This window comes from Somniosus microcephalus, chromosome 3 (genome assembly GCF_052327205.1).
Source record: "Somniosus microcephalus isolate GS21.2 chromosome 3, FLI_Smic_1.0, whole genome shotgun sequence".
Taxonomy (NCBI): Eukaryota; Metazoa; Chordata; class Chondrichthyes; order Squaliformes; family Somniosidae; genus Somniosus; species Somniosus microcephalus.
Window position 1 is genome coordinate 254,565,293 of NC_140989.1, and position 26,384 is coordinate 254,591,676.

A 26,384-nucleotide genomic window follows, 5' to 3' on the forward strand; every position below is an offset into this window, starting at 1 on the left:
AGTTTCTATTGGAGGGACGCCTTGATTGGATTGTGCCTCAGTCTATCAGTTAAATTCAACTAAAGGTGCATGGGTCTAGGATAGGCCTACAGTTCTGTAGTGAAAATTCTTTGACCACTGCCTCATGAAGCACCACTTCCGTTGAGCACAGAGTGCAGCATCAGTAGATTTACTTCCATGTTGTCTTAGTTAGGAAGGCATCAATGCACATGAACTTATGTTGCCATACCTTCATTGTCGCTAGGTCAATATCCAGGGATTCGCTATCTAACACCATTGTGGGAGCACCATCGCCACGAGGGCTGCAATGGTTCAAGGAGAGGCCTATCACCACCTTCTCAGGGCAACTCGGGACGGGCAATAAATGCAGCCTCGCCTTTGTCACCCACATCCTGGGAACAGTTTTTTTAAAAAAGGTCATGCTTCTAACAGAACAAATGCTGAATAATTTTTATTTTCCGTTTTGTTTTAGACATCCAGATGCACATATGTAACAGAGAGCACTACGGCTATCTCCCAGTGCCCCTGAAGGCCCAGCAGTCCTTGCAAGAGGATACTGAAAGCTTTGTCCATGTTCTGCTTGAAAGAATGAGTAAGTTTACTGACAAGCACGAATAAAACTCGAACTGCCATGAGACGTTTTCTAACAAATACTGTTTAAATCATCCAGGTACTGTGGAACTTTTCAGAAAAAAAATTGCAGAAACACAGGTGAGGTGCTGGCTTATTACTAGAGAAATAGTTAGAACGCCAGGTTATTTTTTCACCGACCTTCCTTCATTCATTGAATTAAACAGTTAAGAAAACCATGATGAACTAGTTTAACTTCACGATTGTAAACTGGTTCAGTAGGGAATAGTGGTTCATTAAATTAAAAACCCATATTTGCTTGGTCCCAGATTCCTTTTGTTCCAAATCTCGTTCTAAGTTCCCACCATCATAGTGACAATAGATAGGAGGAGGGTGTGCCTGGAACTTTTCTTCTCAGGCAGTTCCTTGGGACCGAGGATGACTTGCTTCCACATTAAAAATGAGTTCTCGGGTGACTGATGAGTCCAATGCGGGACCTACAGTCTCTGTCACAGGTGGGGCAGACGGTGGTTGAAGGGGCGGGTGAGTGGGGTGCTTGGGTTGACATGCGCTCCTTCCGCTGTTTGCGCTTGGCTTCCGCTTGCTCCCAGCGAAGAGACTCGAGGTGTTCGGCGCCTTCCCGGATGCTTCTCCTCCAATTTGTGTGGTCTTGGGTCAGGGATTCCCAGGAATCGGTGGGGATGTTGCACTTTTTCAAGGAGGCTTTGAGGGTGTCCTTGAAGCATTTCCTCTGCCCACCTGGGGCTCTCTTGCCGTGCCGGAGCTCCGAGTAGAGTGCTTGTTTCAGGAGTCTCGTATCGGGCATGCGGACAATGTGGCCCGTCCATCGGAGCTGATCGAGCGTGGTCAAAGCTTTGATGCTGGGGATGTTACGCTGAGCAAGAACACTGATGTTGGTGCACCTATCCTGCCAATGGATTTGCAGGACCTTGCGGAGGCAGCGTTGGTGGTACCTCTCCAGTGCTTTGAGGTGCCTGCTGTACATGGTCCATGTCTCTGAAGCATACAGGAGGGTCATGTCGACCATGAGCTTGGTGCTGGGTTTGAGGTCCTGAACTACAGAAGCAAAGAAAGGTGTTTAGAATTCTACATTGTGTATTTGAGGGGCCGGTTTCAGCTTTGACCCTGCTTTCAGTGCTGTGTAGAGATTTCCACAATGGGGTGAGACTGTGGCAGGATTCATAGCAGGGCTTAGTGTGGAACAGGATGTGAGTGGCAGAGCTTTAGATGATATGGAATTAATGGAGGGGAAAGAATAGGCGCCTACAAAGAGGACATTACAAATTTGGGTCTGCTGTAAACTGCTTCTCGTGTTCAATGGCATCAGACACTCCCTTAAGCGGTTTGAAAGTCCTACTTTTATGAGAGTTGACTCACAGGGCCCTATATCTACTCGGTACTGTGGGCAGGACAATAACTGGACTGAAGGATTCAAACAGGGAGTTGCGAGAGAGAGGATGACTCACTCAAGGTTTTTAAACAAGAAGGGAGGTTAAAGATTGGGCAGTAGTTGAAGGAGACAAATTGGTCAAGGATGGGCTTTTTCAGGATGGAGTGATGACAGCAGTTTTGAAAGGCAAAGCGCCAATGCCTGAATAGTGGGGGCTATTAACAGTGTTGGGGTGCACTGGGACCAGAAAAGGTAGTGGAGTGGTTATGATTTGGGTGGGGAGGGGAGGGGATCAAGGAGGCAGGAGGTGAGCCCCATAGAAGATACGAGCTTGGAAAGGACGGGAGGGGGAGATAGAAGAGAAGCTGAAGGTGACGGATGGTCAGGTTAATATAATTGAGGGTTGGCAGCTGGTCAGCAGCAGGGGTGCTGGGAAGAGGAGATGATACTGAAGCCGTGGCTCAGTCTCAGCCTTTGCCATAAAGAAATCTAGGAGCTCCTGAAACTCGGTGTCAAAGGTGAAAGTGGAAGAAGCAGGAGAAGGGGGTTTGAGGAGGAAGATTGCTGATAAAAGGAGTCGTAGGTTGTTCCAACCCTCCAAGATGATCCTGGCATAATTGAGGGATTTAATGGCGGAGAGGGAAGTGCTGGAATTCCGGACATGGTCCAACCAGATTTGGCAGTGGATGACAACAACAAGCGTGCGTTAAATGCGCTCAATCTTCAGCACTTAATGGCATGAAGGTGGGAGCTGTACTGGGGGGAGAAATGGGGGCTGGGAGATGCTGGGAACGAGGGTGCTTTCTTGCTTAAATGTGTCACTCCTGTGCTGCAAGCTTCATAGAAAATCTTGAGGATTAGTAAAGTTGGAGATGTTAAAAATATTAGTATCTGGATCCCAAAATCGACGAAACATAGAAACATAGAAGGTAGGAGCAGGAGTAGGCCATTCGGCCCCTTGAGCCTGCTCCGCCATTCGATGAGATCATGGCTGATCATCCAAATTCAGTACCCTGTTCCTGCCTTCTCTCCATATGACTTGATCCCTTTAGCCTTAAGAAATATATCCAACTCCTTCTTGAATATATTTAATGAATTGGCCTCGACTGCCTTCTGTGGTAGAGAATTCCACAGGTTCACCACTCTCTGGGTGAAGAAATTCCTCCTCATCTCTGTCCTAAATGGCTTACCCCTTATCCTTAGACTGTGACCCCTGGTTCTGGACTCCCCGGCCATCGGGAACATCCTTCCAGCATCTAGTCTGTCTAGTCCTGTTAGAATTTTATAAGTTTCGATGAGATCCCCTCTCATTCTTCTAAACTCCAGCAAGTACAAGCCCAATCGACCCAATCTCTCCTCATACGTCATTCCTGCCATCCCAGGTATCAGCCTGGTGAATCTTCGCTGCACTCCTTCCATGGCAAGAACATCCTTCCTCAGATAAGGCGACCAAAACTGCACACAATACTCAAGATGTGGTCTCACCAAGGCCCTGTACAACTGCAGCAAGACATCCTTGTTCCTGTACTCAAACCCTCTCGCTACGAAGGCCAACATACCATTTGCCTTCTTAACCGCCTGCTGCACCTGCATGCTTACTTTCAGCGACTGGTGCACAAGGATGCCCAGGTCTCGTTGCACTTCCCCTTCTCCCAATCTATTGCCATTCAGATAATAATCTGCCTTCCTGTTTTTTACACCAAAGTGGATAACCTTGCATTTATCCACGTTATATTGCATCTGCCATGCTTCTGCCCAATCACCCAACCTGTCCAAATCATACTGGAGTTTCTCGGCATCCTCCTCACAGCACACACGCCCACCCAGCTTTGTGTCGTCTGCAAACTTGGAGATATTACATCTAGTTCCCTCGTCCAGATCATTAATATATATTGTGAATAGCTGGGGTCCAAGGACCAATCCCTGCAGTACCCCACTAGTCACTGCCTGCCACTCGGAAAAAGAGCTGTTTATTCCAACTCTTTGCTTTCTGTCTGCCAACCAGTTCTCTATCCAAGTCAATACCTTGCCCCCAATCCCATGTGCCTTAATCTTACATGCTAATCTCTTATGCGGGACCTTATCGAAAGCCTTTTGAAAATGTATGGATGAAAATGTAAAAATTAGTAATCTGTCTTCACGAAGTTTCATCCAGTTGTCTTCATACAATTGTGAGGTCATGGAACTACAGGAAGACTGTCTGGACTCTCCGTTAGAAATTACAGGGTGCCGTAACAGTGCTGTGCCACAGCAACAGATCATGAACCAGGGCCTAGGGTTTGTGCAATATAGTGTGACATGGGAATGAGGTCCTCGGCTTAGACTGACTGTAAGAAAATGAGCATTACGATCCCAACACACAACATTGTGGATGGACAAACCTGTATTGTCCCTCCATTCTAGAGCAATAGAATTCAAACACAGAGAAGTTATGTTAAACTTATATAGAACCTTTGTTCGACCGCACTTAGAGTACTGTGCACCGTTCTGGTCTCCATATCACAAAAGGGATATAGAAGCACTGGAGAAGGTGCAAAAAAGATTTACAAGGATGATACCAGAACTGATTATACCTATCAGGAAAGACTGAACAGGCTGGGGCTCTTTTCTCTAGATAAGACAAGACAAGACAAAGAGGTGACCTGATCGAGGTCTTTAACATTATGAAGGGGTTTGATAGGGAACATGTTCCACTTGTGGGGAGTCCAAAACTAGGGGTCATAAATATAAGATGGTCACTATTACATCCAATAAGGAATTCAGGACAAACTTCTTTACTCAGAGAGTGGTTAGAATGTGGAACGTGCTACTACATGGAGTGGTTGAGGCGATTAGCGTAGATGCATAAATGCTAGATAAGTACATGAGGGAGAAAGGAATAGAAGGATATGCGGATAGGGTGAGATGAAGTAGGGTGGGAGGAGGCTCGTGTGGAGCATAAACACTGGCATAGACTAGTTGGGCTGAATGGCCTCTTTCTGGGCTGTAAAATTCTATAATTCTATGTATTCGTTCAAGGCCTAAACCCAAATGTAGATTCAGGAACATAGGAACAGGTGTAGGCCATTCAACCCCTCGAGCCTGCTGCACCCTTCAGTTAGATCATGGCAGATCTGTACCTCAAATCCTCTTAGCTGCCTTAGCTACATACACCTTGATACCCTTATCTAACACAATTCTATCGATCTCAGTCTTGAAAGCTTCAGTTGTCCTAGCTAATTTAAATTAATACTCTTTTCATTGGTATATAAAAAAACTTACATTTATATAGCACCTTTTACATAATGAAGCAACCCAATATGTTGATTATCAGTTTAAGTTGCAGCTTTTGTTACACATTATTGCTTAGAATTTTTTCTTTCCCTCTGAAGGTTGAATTGTAATTTCTAAAGGTATATTCACACTACAACTATAATGTCGGTGCTAAGAGGTCTGGCTTCACACCAACATTGCACTTAAGGTATAAATGTAGCCTGGATCTGAATGCATGGCACATGACGGTGAAAGTTAGCATCATTGGGGGTGATTTTGACAATGGGGAGCTTATGGAGGCTGGACTCCCACTTGTCGGGTTTTAGTCCTGCCTCCAACTTCTGGCCAACCCACGCTATTTTCCCTTGATTGACCTCGTTAAGCCTGCCCAGCGGGCTTAGCAGGCCAATTAAGGGAAAGCCGATTGCAGAGAACGTCAACGTATGATGCTTCATCTGTCAAAAATTTTTGCCAGATGAATTGTCATCGTTTGACAGCTCTGTGAAGCTGTCAAACACTGACATTCTCTGTAGTTTGATGAGGTCTTGAATTCAAAACCTCATCAAACAGATTTCTTTTGCAGAAATGAGATGGTTGTTGCATTGGAGAATGCAACGGCCATCTGTCATCTCCAACCCGGAGGTCCGAGACTCTTCGCATAACAACCGACTGAAGCCTGCAGGAAGAAACAAAGGTAAGTACACTTTTTCTAACACTTTGCACTTACCTCAGATACTCACCTCTCCACTCTTGCATCCACCACTTACATTAACAGCACACTTTTGCACCCGCCCCCACCCCGACCCCCGACCCCCGCAAACCCACTACTCACCTCGCTGACCTGGCGGGTTTCGGAGCCTTCGGGAAGCCCGCACTTGTGAGGGCAAAATGGTGATAAGCCTATTTTCTGCCTGTTAACTACCTGTTAACAGGCAGTTAATAGGCTTTAATCCCTTCCTGCCTCTAAGGAGACGGGACTCGTCGCGGGACGGCTACCCGCCTCCTGGGAAGATGGCTTGGGGGCGGGTTTGGCACCCGCCCCCAAATTCTGCCATTTTCCCAGCAGGCCCGCCTCCATACCCGCCTCCCCGGGGCTGGCAAAATCGCGCCCCAAGTCTCTGACGTGAAAACAGTGCAGAAGATGTTGGGGAGAGATTAATCAGAATCTGTGAGAACAACATTACTGGTTTTTCAACACCTGTTTTAGAGATTTTACAGTAAGCCGATTTGCCCTCCCCCAGGTATTATTTATAGTCGTAAAAGAATGTGGATGCTTTTGAACGATTGCTCAGAAAAGCTAAAACCACTTTACACCAATGTAAAACTGTGTACTTTAACTGGCTTTAGTAGGCAGCAATTTAAGTTCAGGATGATGGTTGTAGCCACGAAAAATAATCGTGGTGCAGGAACATAGGAACAGGAGTAGGCCATTCAGCCCCTCGAGCCTGTTCTGCCATTCAATGAGATCATGGATGATCTGTGACCTAACTCCATATACCTGCCTTTGCCCCATATCCCTTAATACCCTTAGTTAACAAAAATACATCAATCTCAGATTTAAAATTTACAATTGACTTAGCCTTAATTGCCATTTGCGGAAGAGAGTTCCAAACGTCTACCACCCTTTGCGGGTGGAAGTGTTTCCTAATTTCACTCCTGAAAGGCCTGGCTCTAATTTTTAGACTATGCCCCCTAGTCCAAGACTCCCCAACCAGCGGAAATAGTTTTTCTCTCTCTCTAATGTGAAAGCTAAACATCATGTTTATCCCTTTGAGATAAAATCATACCTTATTCATTCAATAGTAGTAAAAAAAAACACAATACTAGCTGATGTAGATTTGAAGTTTAAGTTTGTATGAGGCATCATTCTGGCTGGAAAAGGCTGAAACATTTGGTGTCCAGTTGACTTCAAGTTCATTAACCTTTTGGGGGGGGGGCGGTGCAGTAAGAGGGGTCTGTTCACCTGCCGCTAAGACAGTGAAGAGAATCATGTCCATAAAATTCAGTGAACTGATAGGAAAGGAGCTGTGAGCAAAACAGCTGTAAATTCATAAAGTCCCGACACTGACATCCCTTCAGGCATCTTAACCTTTTCGAGTGATGAGAGACACAGCAAGCGAGCCGTGGACTTGACTTGTACGGGCTGGAGTTCAAAGAAAAAAATGAGCGCCATTCGCCAGCAATTTACTTCAGCGTTAGTCTTCCAATAAAGATGATGCTGCTGTGCGATCATTTTTATGTGCACAACAAGGACACATGAATCATTCGATGAGTTTCTATTTGTTGTGTATGTACCTTTAAGAGAGAACTGATTTTATACTGCAGTACCGGCAGTGACCACACCTGTATATAAAGCCATAGCAGGCTTCTGTACTTTCAGTTTAAGCATACCCTCTGTTCAGTGATCCACCCCGACCAGTCCTACACGGTCCCAGGCCGGACCATCCACGGTAACATCCATCTGGTCCGGGACCTGGTCCACCACTCCCAGAGGGCTGGTCTGTCGGTCGCCTTCCTTTCCCTGGATCAGGAGAAGGCGTTCGACAGGGTGGATCACGAGTATCTCCTCGGGACTCTGCGCGCATTCGGGTTCGGGACGCATTTCGTCGCCCGGATCCGACTTCTGTACGCCGCCGCGGAGTGTCTGATTAAAGTTAACGGGTCCTTGACGGCGCCCCTTCGCTTCGGGAGGGGGGTGCGTCAGGGGTGCCCCATGTCCGGACAGTTATACGCTGTTTGCGTGGAGCCATTCCTGCGCCTCTTGCGGAAGAGGTTGACGGGACTGGCTCTACAAGGGCCGGGCGTGGAGGTGGTCCTCTTGGCTTATGCCGATGACGTGCTTCTCACGGTCACGGATCCCGCTGACTTGCGGAGGACGCATCCTCTGCCAAGATCAACTGGGAGAAATGTTCTGGACTCCTGGTGGGTCAGTGGCGGGTGGACTCCCTGCCGGAGGAGTTCAGGCCTTTCGCCTGGAGCACCACGCACCTCCTCTATTTGGGAGTCTGCCTTAGCCCTGCCGAGGACGCCTGGCCGGCGAACTGGCAAGAGCTGGAGGCCAAAGTCACCGCTCGCCTAGGACGCTGGACAGGACTGCTCCGAGTGTTGTCCTACAGGGGTCGAGCGCTGGTAATAAACCAGCTGGTGGCCGCCATGTTGTGGTACCGGTTGGTCACTTTGATCCCTCCCCCTGCGTTTGTCGCCAAGATGCAGAAGAAGCTCATCGACTTCTTCTGGGACAAAAGGAAGCACTGGGTCTCTGCCGTGGTTCTGTGTCTCCCATTTAGGGAGGGCGGTCAGGCGTTGGTGTGCCTTCGCACCCAGGCTGCGACTTTCCGTCTTCAGATGCTGCAGAGATACCTGTACTTCGAGAATCCTCCGAGATGGTGTGCGCTGGCGACGTATTTCTTCCGCCAGCTGCACGGCCTCAATTACGACACGCAGCTCCTGTTTGTGAAAGTGGGCTGCAGGCGTGCCGGCCTGCGGGAGCTGCCTGTCTTCTACCAGGAACTGCTATGGGTTTGGAACTACGTCGCTTCCAGGCGGAGCTCTCCCCCGTCAGGAGTGGCGGCTCTCCTTCGGGAGCCGCTGCTCAGGAATCCGCACCTCCACGACCGCGGGTTCGGGCGGCTGGCGGAGGGCAGGGCTGTGCCTGGCAAGGTGACCAGAGTCGGGGACCTGCTCGATGGCGGAGGAGCGGGCTGGATGGCGCCGGAGGAGCTGGCGCGGCGCCTGTCCTGGGCCAATGTCCGGCTCACGGTCGAAGCCATCGAATCGGTGAAAGCGGCACTGGGCCCCGACTCCACTAGGTGTATCGAGGCGGCTCAAGCACGTGGGGCGATCCCGTCCGAGCTTACCCCCGTTCGGACGGAATTCCTCATCGGCGCCCGGCGCCGAAACTCCCCTCGGGAACCGGCGCCTCACAACTTGAGCCGTCTCGAGGAAATACCCTCCGTGCCTTTTCATTCCGCGCGGAGGGGTTTCCTGTACGGGCTGCTCCTGCACACTCTCCACTTTGCCATCTTCATCTACCATCCAGACACGCCTTGGAGTGGCGTCTTGCCGACTGGCGGTGGCGGAGGTCCCCAATGGAGGGCTCTCTACGCGGGAGTCCTCCCTTGTTCCATCGGGGACTTGGCCTGGAGGGTGTTGCACGGAGCGGTCCCGTGCAATAAGGTTTTAAGTAGGTTCATGGACTCCCAGGCTGCCTGCATTTTTTGCGGCCTGGAGGAGTCCGTGTTTCACGTTTATATGGAGGGTGAGAGGTTGCAGCCCCTCTTTCACTACTTGAAGGGGCTGCTCCTTGATTTTTGGTTGCACTTCAGTCCCACGCTCTTGATCTACGGTCACCCGGTGCGGAGGGGAGTGGACAGGTTGGAGGACCTCCTTGTGGGCCTGCTCCTGGGCCTGGCTAAAAGAGCCATCAATTGGTCCAGGCAGCGGGCGGTCGAGGGGGTCGTCCAGCCAGATTGCCTGCCTCTCTTCCGCGGCCATGTTCACGCCCGGGTGGCCCTGGAGATGGAGCACACGGTGTCCGCCGGCGCGCTTGAGTATTTCCGCGACCGGTGGGCGCCGTGGGGACTGGAGTGCATTATCAACCCGGAAAACCAAATTTTAATTTGATTTGTTAAGTTTTAGTTGAACTTTTGTTTATTTACAGTCCAATTGGGTTTTTTTGGGGTCCAAACAAAAGAGTACCCTCTGTTCAGTAAATACCTGTTATTATTGTTCTCCTGCAGTCCGTGTGTTATTGCCACGCGGACACTACATTGGCGACGAGCAGGTTCGAACTCACCTGCAGTACTGCATCACCTCACGGGGATCATTCCCTGAAAAGAAGCTCCTTGGAGGTCGAAGTCAGAGCAACGGGCATCGACCGCGGGCAACCGCCCAGTGATCCATTGGAGTTCGGAGAATTGCAGGGGAGGCTGTGGAGAGCTGGGCTTGCCTCCCCAGTCAAGGTGTTCCAGCAAATCGTGCTGGTAGCAGGTAGTGCGCCGACCCTTCCGGACTGCGGCGGGCTCGAGCTCGATCGAGCGGCTCTGCAAAGGGGCCATGCAGCGTCGTCGGGAGGAAAAGAGAGAGAGAGAGGGTGGAGTGCACAGGGCGCGGTCGGTGCTCAAGAACCGGGCAGCGTAGAGAAAATAAAACGAGGGGAAGGAAAAGTGAGGCGCGCTGAAGCCACGGGTCACCGCCATTACCCTGTAGAACGCTAGGAGCAGCGTTGGCAGCAAGGGGAAGAAGGAAAAGCGCGGGAGGCGCCATTTTATTCCATTGGGGAAGAAGGAAAAGTGCGGGAGGCGCCATTTTAATCCATTGGGGGAAGACGAAAAAGCGCGGGTGGCGCCATTTTAAACCACCCAAGATGCCGAAGAGTGGTGTAGTGGCGCTTCTTAGTTTCCAAACAGGCAGCCACTGAGCTGTGGGGCTGTTAACAACGAGTAGACGCGTGTCGAAATAAAACGTTCCCAAACGTAGCTTTCAACTTCTGCCTCCTTCAGCCACGTGGAGTTTAAACTGTAAAATGGCTGCATACCATGTGTGGCTTAGGGACTGTACCATTGTGGCAAGAATGAAGGGGGTGTCTCGGACTATACTACTGGAGCAAGAAAATAGGGGGTTTCTTAATACAATAAGTCAGTCAGGTAAATTAACTGTATTATGCTATTTAACCAATATTTTAAAGTATTTTCTTAAGCTTTTATGGCTCTTACAAGTGGCAGTATCACTGCTTTCGACAACGAGGTAGAAGACTGGACCACGTATGTGGAAAGAATTGAAGTGTACTGCAAGGCAAATGAGGTGGCCGATGGAAAGAAGGCGTTGGTATTATTAAATTTGATGGGCGCGAGAACGTACGGCCTATTGCGGAATTTAATTACCCCAGCTAAACCAATGGAGAAAAGTTTTGAAGAGTTTGTTAATATCTTACAGGAACACCTAAACCCTACACCGCTGCTGATAGCAGAAAGATTCAAGTTCCATAAAAGAAACCAGCGCAAAGATGAGAGCAATGCTGACTATCTTACGGAACGACGCAAGTTATCGAAGCACTGCCAGTTCGGAGCAGGACTGGCAGACACCTTAAGGGATAAGTTTGTCTGCGGGCTCCAGAGTGAAGGAACCCAGAAACGACTACTTTCGGAAAAGGACCTGACGCTCGAACAGGCTTTCAGCGTGGCAGTATCCTACGAAGCAGCAGCACGGGGAGCTGCGGAAATACAACAGAAACCACAAGAATACAGTGCTAACGAAATGGCATATAGAGCAGAAAAGTGCTATCGCTGCGGCAGAACAACCCATGATCAGAAGGACTGCTGGTTTAAGGACAAAATATGCAGGCAATGTGGGAAAATGGGATACATAGCCAGAGTCTGCAGGTCGGGAAAGAAAACCAACACTAAAAGAACTACTAAGGAAAAGTACAAGAAAGTAAAAAAAATGACAGACAGTAGTTCAGAAGATCAGGAGAGTGATAATGACTCCGGGAGCAGGAGACTAAGTTGTCTAAAGTTACACAACGTGATCGCAAAGGAGGATCACCGAACCATTTGGGTCACCCTCATGATAGCAGGGTCCCAAGTAAAGATGGAATTGGACACAGGATCAGCCCTAACTGTCATGAATCAACGAGACTATGAGCGGCTATTCTCACACATATCCTTGAAGGACACGTCCATTGTATTGAAGACATACACGGGGCAAAAAGTCTACCCCAGAGGAAAAATAAGGGTGCCAGTTAAATACAATGGCAAGGAAACACAGAAACTGTATCTATATATACTACAAGATGGAGGACCACCATTATTGGGATGTGAATGGATCCGAAAAATACAATTGGATTGGCATTCTATTCAGGCGCTAACTATGACTGACAAAAAGGATGACGACGTCACACCTGGACGACTGTCAAAAATTCTAACTGACGCAAAAGAGGTGTTCCAACAAGGACTTGGGACTCTAAAAGGAGTAACGGCAATGATAAAAATCGAAGATAACGCAAACCCAAAATTTTTTAAGGCCAGACCGGTACTGTACGCGATCCGCCCAGCCGTTGAAGCAGAGCTGGAGAGTCTGGAGCGTTCGGGTGTGCTGTCCAAGGTGGACTGGAGCGAGTGGGCCACACCCATTGTTCCTGTAATGAAGAAATCATTGAGCAGCACGCCTGGGGAGCCGAAGAAGGTTCGCATCTGTGGGGACTTCAAGGTAACTGTGAACCCAGTCCTGCACACAGTACAATATCCACTTCCACGGATAGAAGATATTTTCGCCTCACTATCTGGAGGGAAACGCTTTACAAAGATTGATCTGGCCCAAGCGTATCTATAAATGGAGGTGGAAGAAGCATCTAGGAAATACCTCACAATAAACACTCACAAAGGTCTTTACCAGTACAATCGACTGGTATTTGGGGTAGCATCAGCCCCGGCTATTTGACAGAGCGTGATGGAACAAGTCCTGCAAGGGATCCCGGGGACCCAGTGTTATTTGGACGACATCCTGGTTACGGACGAAAATGACAGTGAACACCTTGCCAACCTGGAGCAGGTGCTCACTAGATTACAAGAATATGGGCTACGAGCCAACCGCCCCAAATGCGAGTTCTTCAGGAGACAAATCTCGTATTGTGGCCACATGATTGATGAGGAAGGGTTGCATAAGTCCCCAGACAAGATTGAGGCAGTAGTCAAGGCTCCAGCACCGGAAAATGTGTCGCAACTGAGGTCGTTCCTCGGGTTGGTGAACTACTACCATAAGTTCTTGCCGAATTTATCTACAATTCTGCACCCACTGAACGCCCTGCTGCAAACTGGAGTAACATGGAAATGGAGTGATGAGTGTAAGCGTGCCTTTCAGAAATGTAAATGCCTAATCACTTCAAAAGAAGTATTGGCCCACTACAATCCAACACTACCGATTCAGTTGGCATGTGATGCGTCTCCCTACGGCATTGGAGCGGTGCTGTCACACAAATTCCTTGACGGTTCTGAGAGGCCAATAGCCATTGCGTCGCGCTCGGTAACCTCAGCCGAGCGTAACTACGCCCAGATTGACAGGGAGGCCCTCAGCCTGGTGTGGGAGGTGAAGAAGTTCAATCACTATCTGCACGGGCAGAAATTCACCCTACTGACTGATCATCAGCCTCTGGTCTCCATTTTTAACCCAAAGAAGGGCGTTCCAGTGATGACAGCGCAACGGCTGCAAAGATGGTCACTTTTTCTACGGGCACATCAGTACGACATAGAGTACAAGGGTACAAAACAGCATGGAAACGCTGATGGGCTGTCGCGCCTACCGTTGCCTACGGTGGAGGAAGCACCTGCAGTGGACCCTGTTGAGATATTCCATTCGACCATAGTCGAATGTCTACCTGTTACAAACTCAAGTATAGAGAAGGAAACCCGAAATGACCCGACACTCTCTCGGGTCTATGATTTGACGGTGAAGGGATGGCCAGCACATGGCGACTCACTGTTGCCAGCATTCTCGCCAAGGAGAGAACAGCTGTCAGTGTGCCGGGGGACCTTGATGTGTGGATCCCGAGTGGTAATTCCACCCAAGTTGAGAGATAGAGTGCTCAATGAGCTTCATGAGGGTCATCTGGGAGGGGTAAAAATGAAGAGCCTAGCCAGGGCGTTTGTGTGGTGGCCGGGAATCGATAAAGAAATCGAGGATATTACCAAGAGATGCACAGGATGCCAGAAGGTCCAAAACGCTCCACCACAGGCCCCGCTACACCCATGGGAGTGGCCCTCATCTCCATGGCAACGGGTACACATTGATTTTGCTGGTCCATTTATGGACTCAATGTTTTTAATCGTCGTGGATGCACATTCGAAATGGCCAGAGGTCATCAAAATGTCCTCCACCACCACGGAGAAAACTATTGCAGTCCTACGGACCATCTTCGCCAGGAATGGCTTGCCAGAACAGATTTGCTCCGACAATGGACCACAGTTTGTGTCCGAGGATTTCCAGAGGTTTCTGAGGAATAATGAGGTGAAACATTACACATCTGCCCCATATCATCCAGCCACAAATGGATTGGCTGAGAGGTTTGTTCAGACCTTTAAAAAGGCAATAAAGGCGATGTATAACGACGACATACCACTACAACACAAGGTGGATAATTTCTTGTTTGCTTACCGGAATGCGACACATGCAGTCACCAACCAAGCTCCAGCCATAATGTTCTTCAACCGAAGGCTAAGATGTCGCCTGGATTTGCTCAAACCAAACATAAGACGAGATGTTGAGGATAAGCAATTCCAGCACATCAATGAGAAGCCAATGAGGAGCTTCAAGATAGGGCAACCAGTCTTGGCCCGCGACTACCGAACAGAAAAATGGCAGCCAGGAACGATATGCACACAGCAGGGACCACTAATGTACACAGTGGACGTTGGAGAGAGCATCGTGAGACGCCATGCTGCCCAGATTCTAGAGTCACAGGAACAAGCCAAACCCATACCACGAGCATGTGCACCTGGTAATGAACCCGAAGTACAGATTGCGTCTACCTCAGATCAGTGGTATTGGAAGCTGATGAACCAACCAATGACAATGAGCCAGAATCGACTCCGCCGCAAGAACAGGATACTCGAGAAAGGCGCTATCCAGTCAGGATCAGAAAGCCTCCTCAAAGACTGAACTTATAAATGATTATTTCAGTTGATGTATATAGTACAGAGAAAATTGTAATTGTAATTAGTTATTATTTAGTTGTTAAATGAATGTTATGTACTGTTTATCTAAAAGGGGAGGAATTGTTGTGTATGTACCTTTAAGAGAGAACTGATTTTATACTGCAGTACCGGCAGTGACCACACCTGTATATAAAGCCATAGCAGGCTTCTGTACTTTCAGTTTAAGCATACCCTCTGTTCAGTAAATACCTGTTATTATTGTTCTCCTGCAGTCCGTGTGTTATTGCTATGCGGACACTACACTATTTGACTCACATCGTGGGAGAGTGACATTGAGAACGATTTTAGCTTGGCAAAATCGGCGTTAACGGGACAGTAACGGTCTCGGAAATGGGCTCCTTGGACTATTCCGCGATGGCGGTATCAGAGCCAATTCTGTCTCCACCCTCAACCAGTTAGCCACACATGAGCACTTTCAACAGTGGTCACTGTGCACAGCAAGCCTGAACCCTGCCACTTTTTCGACTTTGCCGCTTGGGGCTGCTGGGACCAATTGTAGCACTCACACCCACAATGAGGTTGGTTAACTCAGTAGAAAACTGGGACCAAACGCGGGGGCTTCTTGATCTGAATAGTGCAGTACCACCTCATACCTTGTACTCACTGAGCTACTGGGGGTAAAATTGTGGCTTATCAACTTTATATTTACTGAGGAACCTTTGACCCTTTGCTGTTAGCTTGGTCGTTAGGAATTTGCTATGGGCTGGAAGATTTAGCAGCAAATATACTTTTTATCTCCGCCTCAGAGGCTGCAAATAAATAATTCAAAATGTAGCAAACAAACACCAGAGAAGCTCAGATTTCACATTTATAGCGGCTTTTAGCACATTTAGTAATTACTGCTGATTAATGAGGTGGCAGCGTTTAAAGTGTACGTTTGTGACCATGCTTTCACACCAGGTTTCCTCCAGGCTGTATTTGAATGCCTTTTGGTTTTTTTCATACCAATTTTCTCTGCTCCACTCTGACCTTGAACGCATTGACGCCTCAGGTATGGTTCCTTGGGTTTCCCTCTGGTGCCTTGTTGAAATGGTCATTATTCTTGTGTGAGCCTTGACAGTGGGTTTCGATAGACTATTTGACCTTTGGCTGTGCTGAAATATATTTGACCATGGCGGGGCGCAGTACAGCCAAGCAATGATTGTTAATAAAGTACCGTGGGATACGTTTGGTCACAAGTTGAGTTTTCCTATTTGTCGCGTAATCACCCGGAGGGGGAACTGGGAATGTTTCTGTGGAGTAAGGGCCATGTAAGGATCATGGACTTTTCCTGCAAGTAAAAATAATTGTTTGTAACGACAAACATGACATTCTCGAGCTCCCTGGTTTGCTTGAACTGCTTCATTCTGCCAAATTTTCATTTCAATATTTACCCATGCAAAATTTATATTTGAATAGGAAGCCCATTTTTGATTTGGAGGCGTCCTGCTTGGCTGGATGGGGGAGGTGATGGTGGAGGGAGGGAGGAGGCCTGTAGCTGTCCTAGTGGCACTGTGCTCAGTACCATCCCCATTGGCATGAATAAAACAGGACACGATTGAGCTCCTAAGGACTGGCTCTAATGCATGTCATTGGAAGGTTGTAGAAAACTAACCCAACAGACCTACTCACCGATTGAATGGGTAAACGATGCCAGTAGGACTGGCGTGATACGGGGTTTTTTTTCTTGGTTTATTGAAATAGTGGTAGTTTGTACTGTAAATATTATTGATTTATTTGTAAAAATTTATCTTTGCATTTATATTGTTAACCATAAAGCTGGTTTTTAAGGCTTTATTCTTTTCTTATTGTGGTCAATGGATATAATGGATTTACTTTGTAATTGATGAGTTGTATAAGTACTGTTGTACTTGAATAAAGAATTTAAAAAAACAGTAAATGTGGAAAAAAAAACAGACCTACTCACACCCACCACAAAGGGCCACACTGCAGTCTATTTCTGATCATTTGAAGCCTTTGTTCTTTTGGTACAAAAAAAACATTTGAATTAAGCAAAGTGAGAATTTACTGAATTACATAGAATTTACAGCACAGAAACAGGCCATTTGACCCAACTGGTCTATGCCGGTGTTTACGCTCCACATGAGCCTCCTCATCTTCTTCATTTAACCCCATCTGCATATCCTTCTACTTGTTTCTCCCTCATGTACTTGTCCAGCGTCCCCTTAAATGCATCTATGCTATTTGCCTCAACTACTCCTTGTGGTAGCAAATTCCTTATTATAACCACTCTCTGGGTAAAGAAGTTTCTCCTGAATGCTTTATTGTATTTATTAGTGACTATCTTATATTTATGGCCCCTAGTTTTGGACATCCCCACAAGTGGAATTATCAGATAAGTTAAATTAAGCAACTTTGAATTAAGACTGTAGACTGCAATTGGTCAAGTATATGGAAGTGAAGCTGCTGATTACTTTTGTTTCAAGCACTTCTACCTGTTTATTCCTACTCTAGATGTGATTAACTCCCTCTCTCTGAGGAACATTGCAGGATTCCTAGATAAGCTACAATGACCATTTCAACAAATTGTCCCCAATCAAAGCGGAAGTGCTTTTACCAGTCTCAGCCACATAATGTTGAGAGATTTGCCCCACAGGCATGGACAGCATACATGGCAACCTAATGAATATGGACATTCTAATGAATGGTTTCAAAAATGCTTACACAGCCCCAGAAAGGTTGACAATGCAAAAGAAAAACAACATACAACTGGAAAGCAGCTCTGAATCAGAACTGTGATCAAGGCTGCTGTTTCGAGGCAACTGAATAAGTAAAATTCCTTTTTTATTCCATTGGATTTCAATGGCATATGGCATGCGAAAATAAATAGTTACAATGGGAGTGCAGTGGGACATGAACTTGTCAGTCATTTTTTGAAGGGGGAAGTGAGCTCTAATGGTGCAACATTTATCTCTGGATTTTGTGCGACAATTTGTTTTGGGTACATTTTCCAGTCCCCTCAAAAGCTTTTTAACATGTTTCTGCACGTTTTTTTTTGGTTACGCCAGTGAGCCCCTCCCCCCATCTCCCTGCAGGATATACAGTTGGCGACCTAAAGCAAAGGGTAGGCAGAGAACACAGCAAGGTCACACACACAGAAAATGAACCAGTGACCAGTTAATCTGTTCTTGGTGGTGAGGTGGGAGGGAGGACTGTTGATCCGAAAGCAGCTGATCTTTCGGGAGCCAGCACGAACAGGGGCTTGTAACATGGACATCTTCACAAAATGTAGCAGACTGGCATTTATGCTAACTGGGGGAAGGTGCGAAGTGAAAATAAAAAGTATGATTAAAAATGAAGGAACTGAAGGAAAAATTCCCCCAGTATGGATTAGATGTATATTGATCTGTACAGAACAGCGACCTCAGATCAATACCCCTAAAGAATATGCTGTGGAAGCCTGCATACCATCAACAGAACTTACATTTATGTAGCATGCTTCGTGACCTCAGGTCATTCCAAAACATTTTTCAACCAATGAAGTACTTTTGAAGTGTAGTCACTGTTTAATGTAGGAAACGCGGCAGCCAATTTGCGCACAGCAAGGTCCCACAAACAGCAATGTGATAATGACCGGATCATCTGTTTTGCTTTGTGATGTCATCAGACCCACCCTTTCCTGCCTTATATACTGTCAGTAGAATTTCTTTATAAAGAGGTAGTGCTTATATCACAGTCATGAATCTTTAAGTATGAACATGTCAGGTGTCATCAGCGCAATGTTCATTTTCATTTGAGGTCTGAGCTGACAGCAGCTGGCAATACAAATGGAATGAAATCACCCAGTAAAATATTTTGTATATATATTTTACTGGGTTTGTATATATTATGTACTCCGACCAAACCACATCCCAGGGTTGAGATAGCTTTGATAAATCATTCATCCATCATTTCAATTCATCTGCCTTCTAACACGCTATGTGTCCTCTTATATTCAGCTCATTTCCTGAATTGTATTCTTTGTAACACAAGATGCACTGTGCAATGCCAAGGCACTGATTACACCATGGTTCATATCATGTTTCTGAATCAATTAAGCATGTTTATGACACAACTAGATTAACTTGTTTCCATGCTGTCATTTCCACATATATCCATTATTCTTTATAATGTGTCCAAGTTATGTTATTAACTCAAACTTGCAGTGAAACAAATCTCAATTCTATCACCTGTTCAAATCATGAAGTGCAATGCAACATCTGGCCAAGTCACGTGATTCGATGACATAATGTTCATCTGTCCATCACTGTTGCCCAAGGTGTCCCCATTGGCATAAAAATAGGGGAAACTGTCAACCAAGATAAATAAGTTTGTATATATTATGTACTCTGAGCAAACCACATCCCAGGGTTGAGAGAGCTTTGATAAATCATTCATCCATCATTTCAATTCATCTGCCTTCTAACACGCTATGTGTCCTCTTATATTCAGCTCATTTCCTGAATTGTATTCTTCGTGAACTGCCACAGTTATATTCAGTTTTCAAGTCATAAAGAATCACCAATCATTAAAAAAGGATATGCTGAGTTTGCTTGGTAATATTGACATTATATAAACCACAGTTAAATATGCGCGCTGTTAACGGTATCTTTGTTTTCCAGTTGACCATCCTCCCATGGAGCCTTCCATACAAGTTTCTGTACCTCCCAAACACCCAGACAAGATGGGATTTGATGAGGTGAGAGAAAGGGCAGAAATAACTACTGAACTATGAAAGACAATGAAGAGAGTTAGCCTGAAGACTATCAGTATTTTTTAAATGATTTTTGCTGTGCCAAACCAGAATCTAATCAGTAGAATTTGTGTTCTAATCAGGTACAATGTTTCAACAAGCATAGGCTTTTGTTTAGAATTAAATCAGCAAACAGATTATTCCACAAGGATAATAATCTTCCAGGGTGTAATGGGATCTCAATTTTTACTTTCCATTGTATTGATTAAACCCCATCATCCACTATTGATTTAGCTACAGAAATGTAGTTACAATAGCATAAAAGACAACATTGACATAAGTGGGATGTTTTATATTACATTCAATTGTCAAGCTTGTTTATAAGAAGGGAAGGCCATCATTAAAACATTGACATTGGAGCAGTAATGAACATGTTGATATCCATTATTAGGTAATAAAGTTATGCTGGGATCAATTTAACTTTAACATGTCCTAGAGTCCAATGGCCAGGAAAAGGGTAGTTCAGTGGAATTGCTTGACAGAGACTTGCTATTTATTTGGAAAGGGCTAGAATATGACTTAAACAAACTTTGAGAAGGTTTGAGAATCATTGCTTACGGATTTCTCTCTCTCTAAGTGGTCCAGCTCCTTGCTGGGGTGAAGCTTTGTGAGATTCCTTCCAGCTAATCCTGCACTTCAGTTTGGTTGCTTCTCTAGTTATGGCTTTTTTTCCCCTACAACTGCCTTTTTGAAACACTATGATCATTACGATGCAAATAATTAATATAGTGCTATTAGGCCCTTGATTGTATTGCAAGCTTGAAATTAGTTTAATAAATTTTATAATAAAATCACTCCATTAATTTTAAAAGGCCTGATTAATGAGCTGGTTAATTAATGACGACAGCCTGAGTTGTTTGCTTAACAGCAGTTAATTCAGATTATATCTGAAGTAGTCCTGAGCTCACTGTGTAAATGTACTGGCTGATGAAACATTTTTTCTCTCACTGCCATCTGATCTAGCTGGTGATATCGTCTCCATAAAGTCCGTATATGTGAAAGTCTAGCACATCAGTCACAATTGAAAGTGTCATGCATGCAGTACTTGTGAAACACTCGCACTTAATTGCTTCTGACGTAAACAACAACAAATGGTGGCGAGATGAGGAACGTACCAAAGAACAAGTAGCATCTTAAAACAGGTGTAAAAAAAGAGTCAAAGTAATTTCCTGCTGGTCTCTCCTGACCTGAATACTGGCCCTCCCCCATGGAAAGGAGCTGGGGATTTACAGGCAGCTTGCCAATTTACAACCTTTTCTCAATGAAGGCCGCTCTTTACCTCAGGATGTGCCTCTTTACAACAGTTAGGCTCTATGGCCTTAAAGGGGCGGCCTGGTTAAATCCTATCTTCCCAGCCACTACCAAGTGGTGTTAGTGCAACCCAGGGCAACCTGCCCTCTGACCTGCTCTTTCACCCTGGCAATTCCCACAACAGTATGACTGAGATGGGAAAGCATGGTACAGGGAGAACTGCAGGTGGATACCCACATCCTACCAGCATTCTGCAGCACAACACCTGGGAGCTTCAACACACTGTACCACTCACCGCTTTCCTTATGGGAATCACATATATTCACGTATCTGGCCCAATTGAAGCCATTGCCTACCATGGTCCTGATGGGGAGCTGTCTATGCTCTGTGCATTCTATTCACCTGAATGAGCTTCCACGGGTCACAATTGGATGCCTCATATATGACATTGAGCTTAGGAAATTGGACACACACCCTCTGATCCGCTATTCCCACCCCATGGCCTATCATCCCTGGGACCTTGGCTCAGAGATCAAGCTTGCCATATGTGATCCTTCCTGGCTCAGGATAAAATTGGGCATCACCAGCAACAAAATGAATAGCATGTCGAACTAATTTCCAAAGCTTCTGTATAGTAAACTTGCTTGCAGTTGCATACATTACATACACCTTCCCACATCCAACCGCAAACAATTGCCACGCTAGAGAATTTACTGGGTCGGTCGACAGAGTAGTGCGATAATCCCATTAACTATCTATTGCACTTCTTACTTAATGTTTTGGTTTTACAAAATCTAAATTTAATAAGAAGGAAATTGTATTGCCACACTTTACATAGCAGGAGGCACCTTCAGCTGCCCTAAGCCCTAAGTTCTAGAATCCTCTCCCTAAACCTCAGACTTTCTACCTCTCTCTCCTTTTGAGATGCTCCTTAAAACCTACCTCTTTGACCAAGCTTTTGATCACCTGTCCTGATATCGCCTTATGTATCTCGGTGTCAAATTTTATTTGGTGAAGTGCCATGGGACATTTTACTATGCTATATAAATGCAAGTTGTTGTTGAGGGGTAAGATAAAATGTTTCTCTGGCATCCAGTGGCACAAGCTTAGCCCATTTTTTCAATTTGGTTATTACTGTTTTTATGGAGAACAGGCTGACGTGAAAACTCTTCAGTGAGCTGAGAGCCCCACCACTCTGCGTTGTATCACCACCCGATATGGTCAGGGATCAGTGTTATCCAAGATAACCACTGAATGGGTCCTAGCTGTACAATTCACAAGTACCATAAACCACCACCACTTGATAGGTATTCTCTTCAGAAAACGTGCTTGATTAAGAAAAAAAAGAAAGACTTTCCCGACCTCAGGATGTCCCAAAATGCTTTATAGCCAATGAATTACCTTTGTAGTGTCGTCACTGTTGTAATAATAGGGAAATACGGCACCCAATTTGCACACAGCAAGATCCCACCAACAGCAATGAGATAATGACCAGATAATTTGTTTTTGATGATATTGGTTGAGAGATAAATATTGACCAGGACACCGGGGAGAACTCTCCTGCTCTTCTTTGAGTATTGCAATGGGATCTGCTACACCCACCTAAATTTTTTTTTAAATTAATCTTTACTTAATTCTTTGCCAATAAATGGATAAACGCACAAGTGTGAATGTTATGAGAACTGTGGAGTTAGTCAGGAGGTATTGACCCACAATCAGTTTCTAAAAGGATGGTTCTAAAAATACGCACAGCAAATATTAGATGCAGATGGTTTACTTGTCCCTTCTTTTAAGAAAAAAGTTCCCAGTGTGGCTTGTTGGAGACATAAACCACCAGTGGTATATAAAAACACATGTAAACTGAGAGGAATGTTGAAAATAGTGTGCAATTGTTGCCAGGTCATTAGTGGTAATCAGTTATTTTGAACTTGTGTTTAGATCTTCATGATAAATCTCAAGCGTAGAACAGACAGGAGGGAACGAATGCTCCGCACACTTTACGAACAGGATATTGAAGTCAAGGTAGCAGATGCTGTGGATGGGAAGTAAGTACTGATCCTGAAGAAAAGAAAATATATACATTAACCCCATTAAGATCCTGTTTACACATCAGACACATATTGGGGGCGATTTTCTCACTGGAGGCGAGATGGAGGCGGGTTTCGGTTTGGGTGGGTTTGAAACCTGCCTCTACTGATAGTTTTCAAAAAATTGCGATTTTTCCCATGATTGGCCACTTGATTTCAGAGGTGTTGGATGCCCTTGGTCAATTAGTGTTTTGGGACTGAAACTCGCCTCTGCTGACATCACTTTTCCAGTCTGATTTTATGGCTTCTTGCTGCCTTGGCTCACTCCACAGGATTTCGGCCTATGCTGCATCACCTGCAACATATTCTGAGAAACTACTATGTCCAAATCCAAGGCAAGGGCCTCCCCGAGGCTCTCGGATGAGGCGCTGCAAATGTTGTTTGAGTGGGTGACAGCTAGCATGGAGGTGCTCTTCCACTCATCTGGGAGGAAGAGGCCTGCCAAAGAAGCCAAGGCTGTGTGGGTACAGCTGGCAAGGGATATAACCTCCAGATCTGTTTGCAGATTGGGAGAATGTTTCTGTGTATTGATGAAGTGCCATCCCTGTTGGAAAGCATTAAAATGATTTGATGCCAAAATGTTGGCGTTATGGCATCTGTTCTTTCACCTTAGGCAGTTCCACATTGCGGCCTCCGCCACACTTGCATTGTCAGGTTGGTGGCCAGAGTGAAAGGAGGCCAGAAAGTCATGCCCATTGTCAATGATGTCCTAGGCTGGAGCCAAGGACATGTGCCAACTTGGGCAACCTATGCAAATCTGGCCATGATAAGTGCATCCTGGGCAGTCATGTGCTCGCGTGCTGCCGCTGCTGCTGGTCGATACACCGGCGCTCTGACCTCCTCCTGCTCCTCCTCCTGCTCCTCCTCCAGATCCTCCTCCTCAGCCTCCTCCTCCTCATCTTCATCTGAGGTCCATGGAGAAAGAAAACAAATGGTTTCCATGCTGCTTGCAGATGCCTACGCGGGGAAGCGCTCATTGCAAGCGGGGAGAGGGTCTTCCAAGGAAGTCCCACTGTTGATAGATTCAAGCTGCAGCACCTCTGACTTCGGAAGGCCTTCTAAAAGTGCTGAAAGGCCTTTTAAAGCAAAGTTCTGGCATCTGCAAGTAATCCTTGATGAAATAAACAATATATTGTTGGACCTGCAGCTGTGAGGAGACCACCCACGAGCTAAACCTGGCGGGGTTTAGGAGGGTCGTGGAACACGCCGAAATGCTCGAAAAATCACAAGGGCCTCTCAAAATAGGCTTAGAGAGGCCCTTAACGAGCATTTAATGATGCTAACTCACGCTATGGCCAGCTGGAGGCAGGACCGTTTCCCGACCTCCAAAACCGGCACCGGCAAAATCCCGCGGAGGCGAGTTGGAGGCGGGTTCCGAACCCGCCCTCATTGTTTCTGATTTTCCCGCCTTTCCCACCTCCAAACCCGCCTCCTCCGACGTCAGAAAATCGCCCCCATGACTTTTCTTCAGTGTATATTGCTTTTGGCATAATTTTATTTATTGGAAAAAATCAGGGCAAAAAATTCTGACATCTTTTCCACTGACTTGGGTTGCCATCTTTCACCATTTCGATGGGTGCTAATGGGGCCCGGTTGCTTAAATGGATTGGCTTCCCACTGAAGCCCATGCATCTCATGGGCTACCTGCCCAGGAGTTAAAATTCTCCCTTAAAGCTTCTATTATTATTACATATAAAGTGAACGCATTTGACTTTGTGGTAGTAATTTTAAATCCCTGCAGCAGTGTGCAAATAAATATGTTAAGTTACTGCTTATTTTTTGGGTAATGATTTATCCAGCACCCATATTTTCCCATTTATTCTAGTACCAGCACAGGGTCCCAGGGACAAGTAGAGGGAAAAAAAGGGAATTCTAGCCAGGAAATAAAATGCAATGACCCAAACCAGCTGGAATGAGGATAGAAAGAGATTACTGGAGAATCGATAGAAAAGACACCGAGGTTGTGAACAGTCAGGTTCAGGTTGTGACCAGCTCGGAATGCGGATGAAATAAGAGACTATGGTGCTGAGCTTTTAATAGGAACCCAACAGAACGGCTTTGGTCTTGCCAATGTTGCGATGAATTAATATTGGACCAGAAGGCATGAGGTTTATGCTACAACCAGTATGCATCACTAGCAGCTCAGGACAGGTTTTCAAACAGTGCCATCAAACAGTATGGTAATATAAGATTGACACACCTAAGTTGCAAACCTTGCATTGGATCTGATGCAGTAGGACTGGGGCATGACACTGACAGGAAAAACTGCAGGTACCGTTTCCATTGTAGGTCATTCCACGCCATGAAGGGTTGCACTCCATATTGGGTCTTAAAAGAAACATGGTATAATAATGTGACACATGTTTTGTACTGACAGAGCCCTCAACTCAGGCCACCTGAAAGCACTTAACATTGAAATGTTGCCAGGGTACCATGACCCATACTCAGGAAGAATACTGACGCGGGGAGAAATAGGCTGCTTCCTGAGCCATTATTACATCTGGAAAAAGGTAAGAAGATTGATCCTAATGTACATATTCCCGTATTTTAGGTGTTTGTGGATATGTTGTCACACAACGTGTATTTATCTAGCTCCAAAGATTCCATTAGAACTCCCAATGCTCCAGAATGGTCCATCACTTGAGGTAAATGCTTCTGAATATTTTATATTGCCCGGTGTGGAGACATGGGTGATTTTACCAATGGGGAGCTTTTGGAGGCGGGACTCCCACTTGTCGGGTTTCAGTCCCGCCTCCATCAACTTCTGGCCAACCCACGCTATTTTCCCTTGATTGACCTTGTTAAGCCCACCCAGTGGGTTTAGCAGGCTAATTAAAGGAAAGCCAGTTGCAGAGAACTTCAACGTATGACATTTCATCTGTCAAAAATTTTTGACAGATGAATTGTCATCGTTTGACAGCTCTGTGAAGCTGTCAAACGTTGACATTCTCTGTAGTTTGATAGGGCTTAAATTCAAGACCTCATCAAACAGCTTTCTTTTGCAGAAATGAGATGGTTGTTGCATTGGAGAATGCAACGGCCATCTGTCATCTCTACCGTGGAGGTGCGAGACTCTCCGCACACTCACCAACTGAAGCCTGAAGGAAGAAACAAAGTTAAGTACACTTTTACTAACACTTTGCACTTACCTCAGATACTCACCTCTCCACTCTTGCACTCATCACTTACCTTCACAGCGCACTTTTGCGCCTCCCCCTCCCCGACCCCCGCAGACCCAGTGCTCGCCTCGGTGACTCTGGCAGGTTTTGGAGCCTTCGGGAAGCCCACACTTGTGAGGGCAAAAAGGGGATAATCCTATTTTCTGCCTGTTAACTACCTGTTAACTTGCAGTTAATAGGCTTTAATCCCTTCCT

The 26,384-nt window shown here is 46.0% G+C and overlaps 1 protein-coding gene across 1 annotated transcript; it reads left to right on the plus strand.

The window, feature by feature from the left end:
- The first annotated feature begins 442 nt into the window (after positions 1–442).
- LOC147121848 (procollagen galactosyltransferase 2-like) lies at positions 443–25,654 on the plus strand. The gene is made up of 5 exons (XM_085978007.1): positions 443–592; positions 19,542–19,618; positions 22,862–22,968; positions 25,388–25,520; positions 25,562–25,654. Exons 1-5 carry the CDS (start codon positions 481–483, stop codon positions 25,652–25,654), a joined length of 522 nt encoding a protein of 173 aa, XP_085834133.1. The 5' UTR covers positions 443–480.
- Positions 25,655–26,384: the final 730 nt, after the last annotated feature.

Bases quoted from the DNA above. Each gene is read 5' to 3' on its own strand.
- LOC147121848 (XM_085978007.1), top strand. From the start codon at position 481: ATGCACATATGTAACAGAGAGCACTACGGCTATCTCCCAGTGCCCCTG. The intron at 19,619-22,861 runs GTGAGAGAAAGG...ACTTGTGTTTAG, and splicing joins ACAAGATGGGATTTGATGAG to ATCTTCATGATAAATCTCAA. The intron at 25,521-25,561 runs GTAAGAAGATTG...CCCGTATTTTAG, and splicing joins ATTATTACATCTGGAAAAAG to GTGTTTGTGGATATGTTGTC.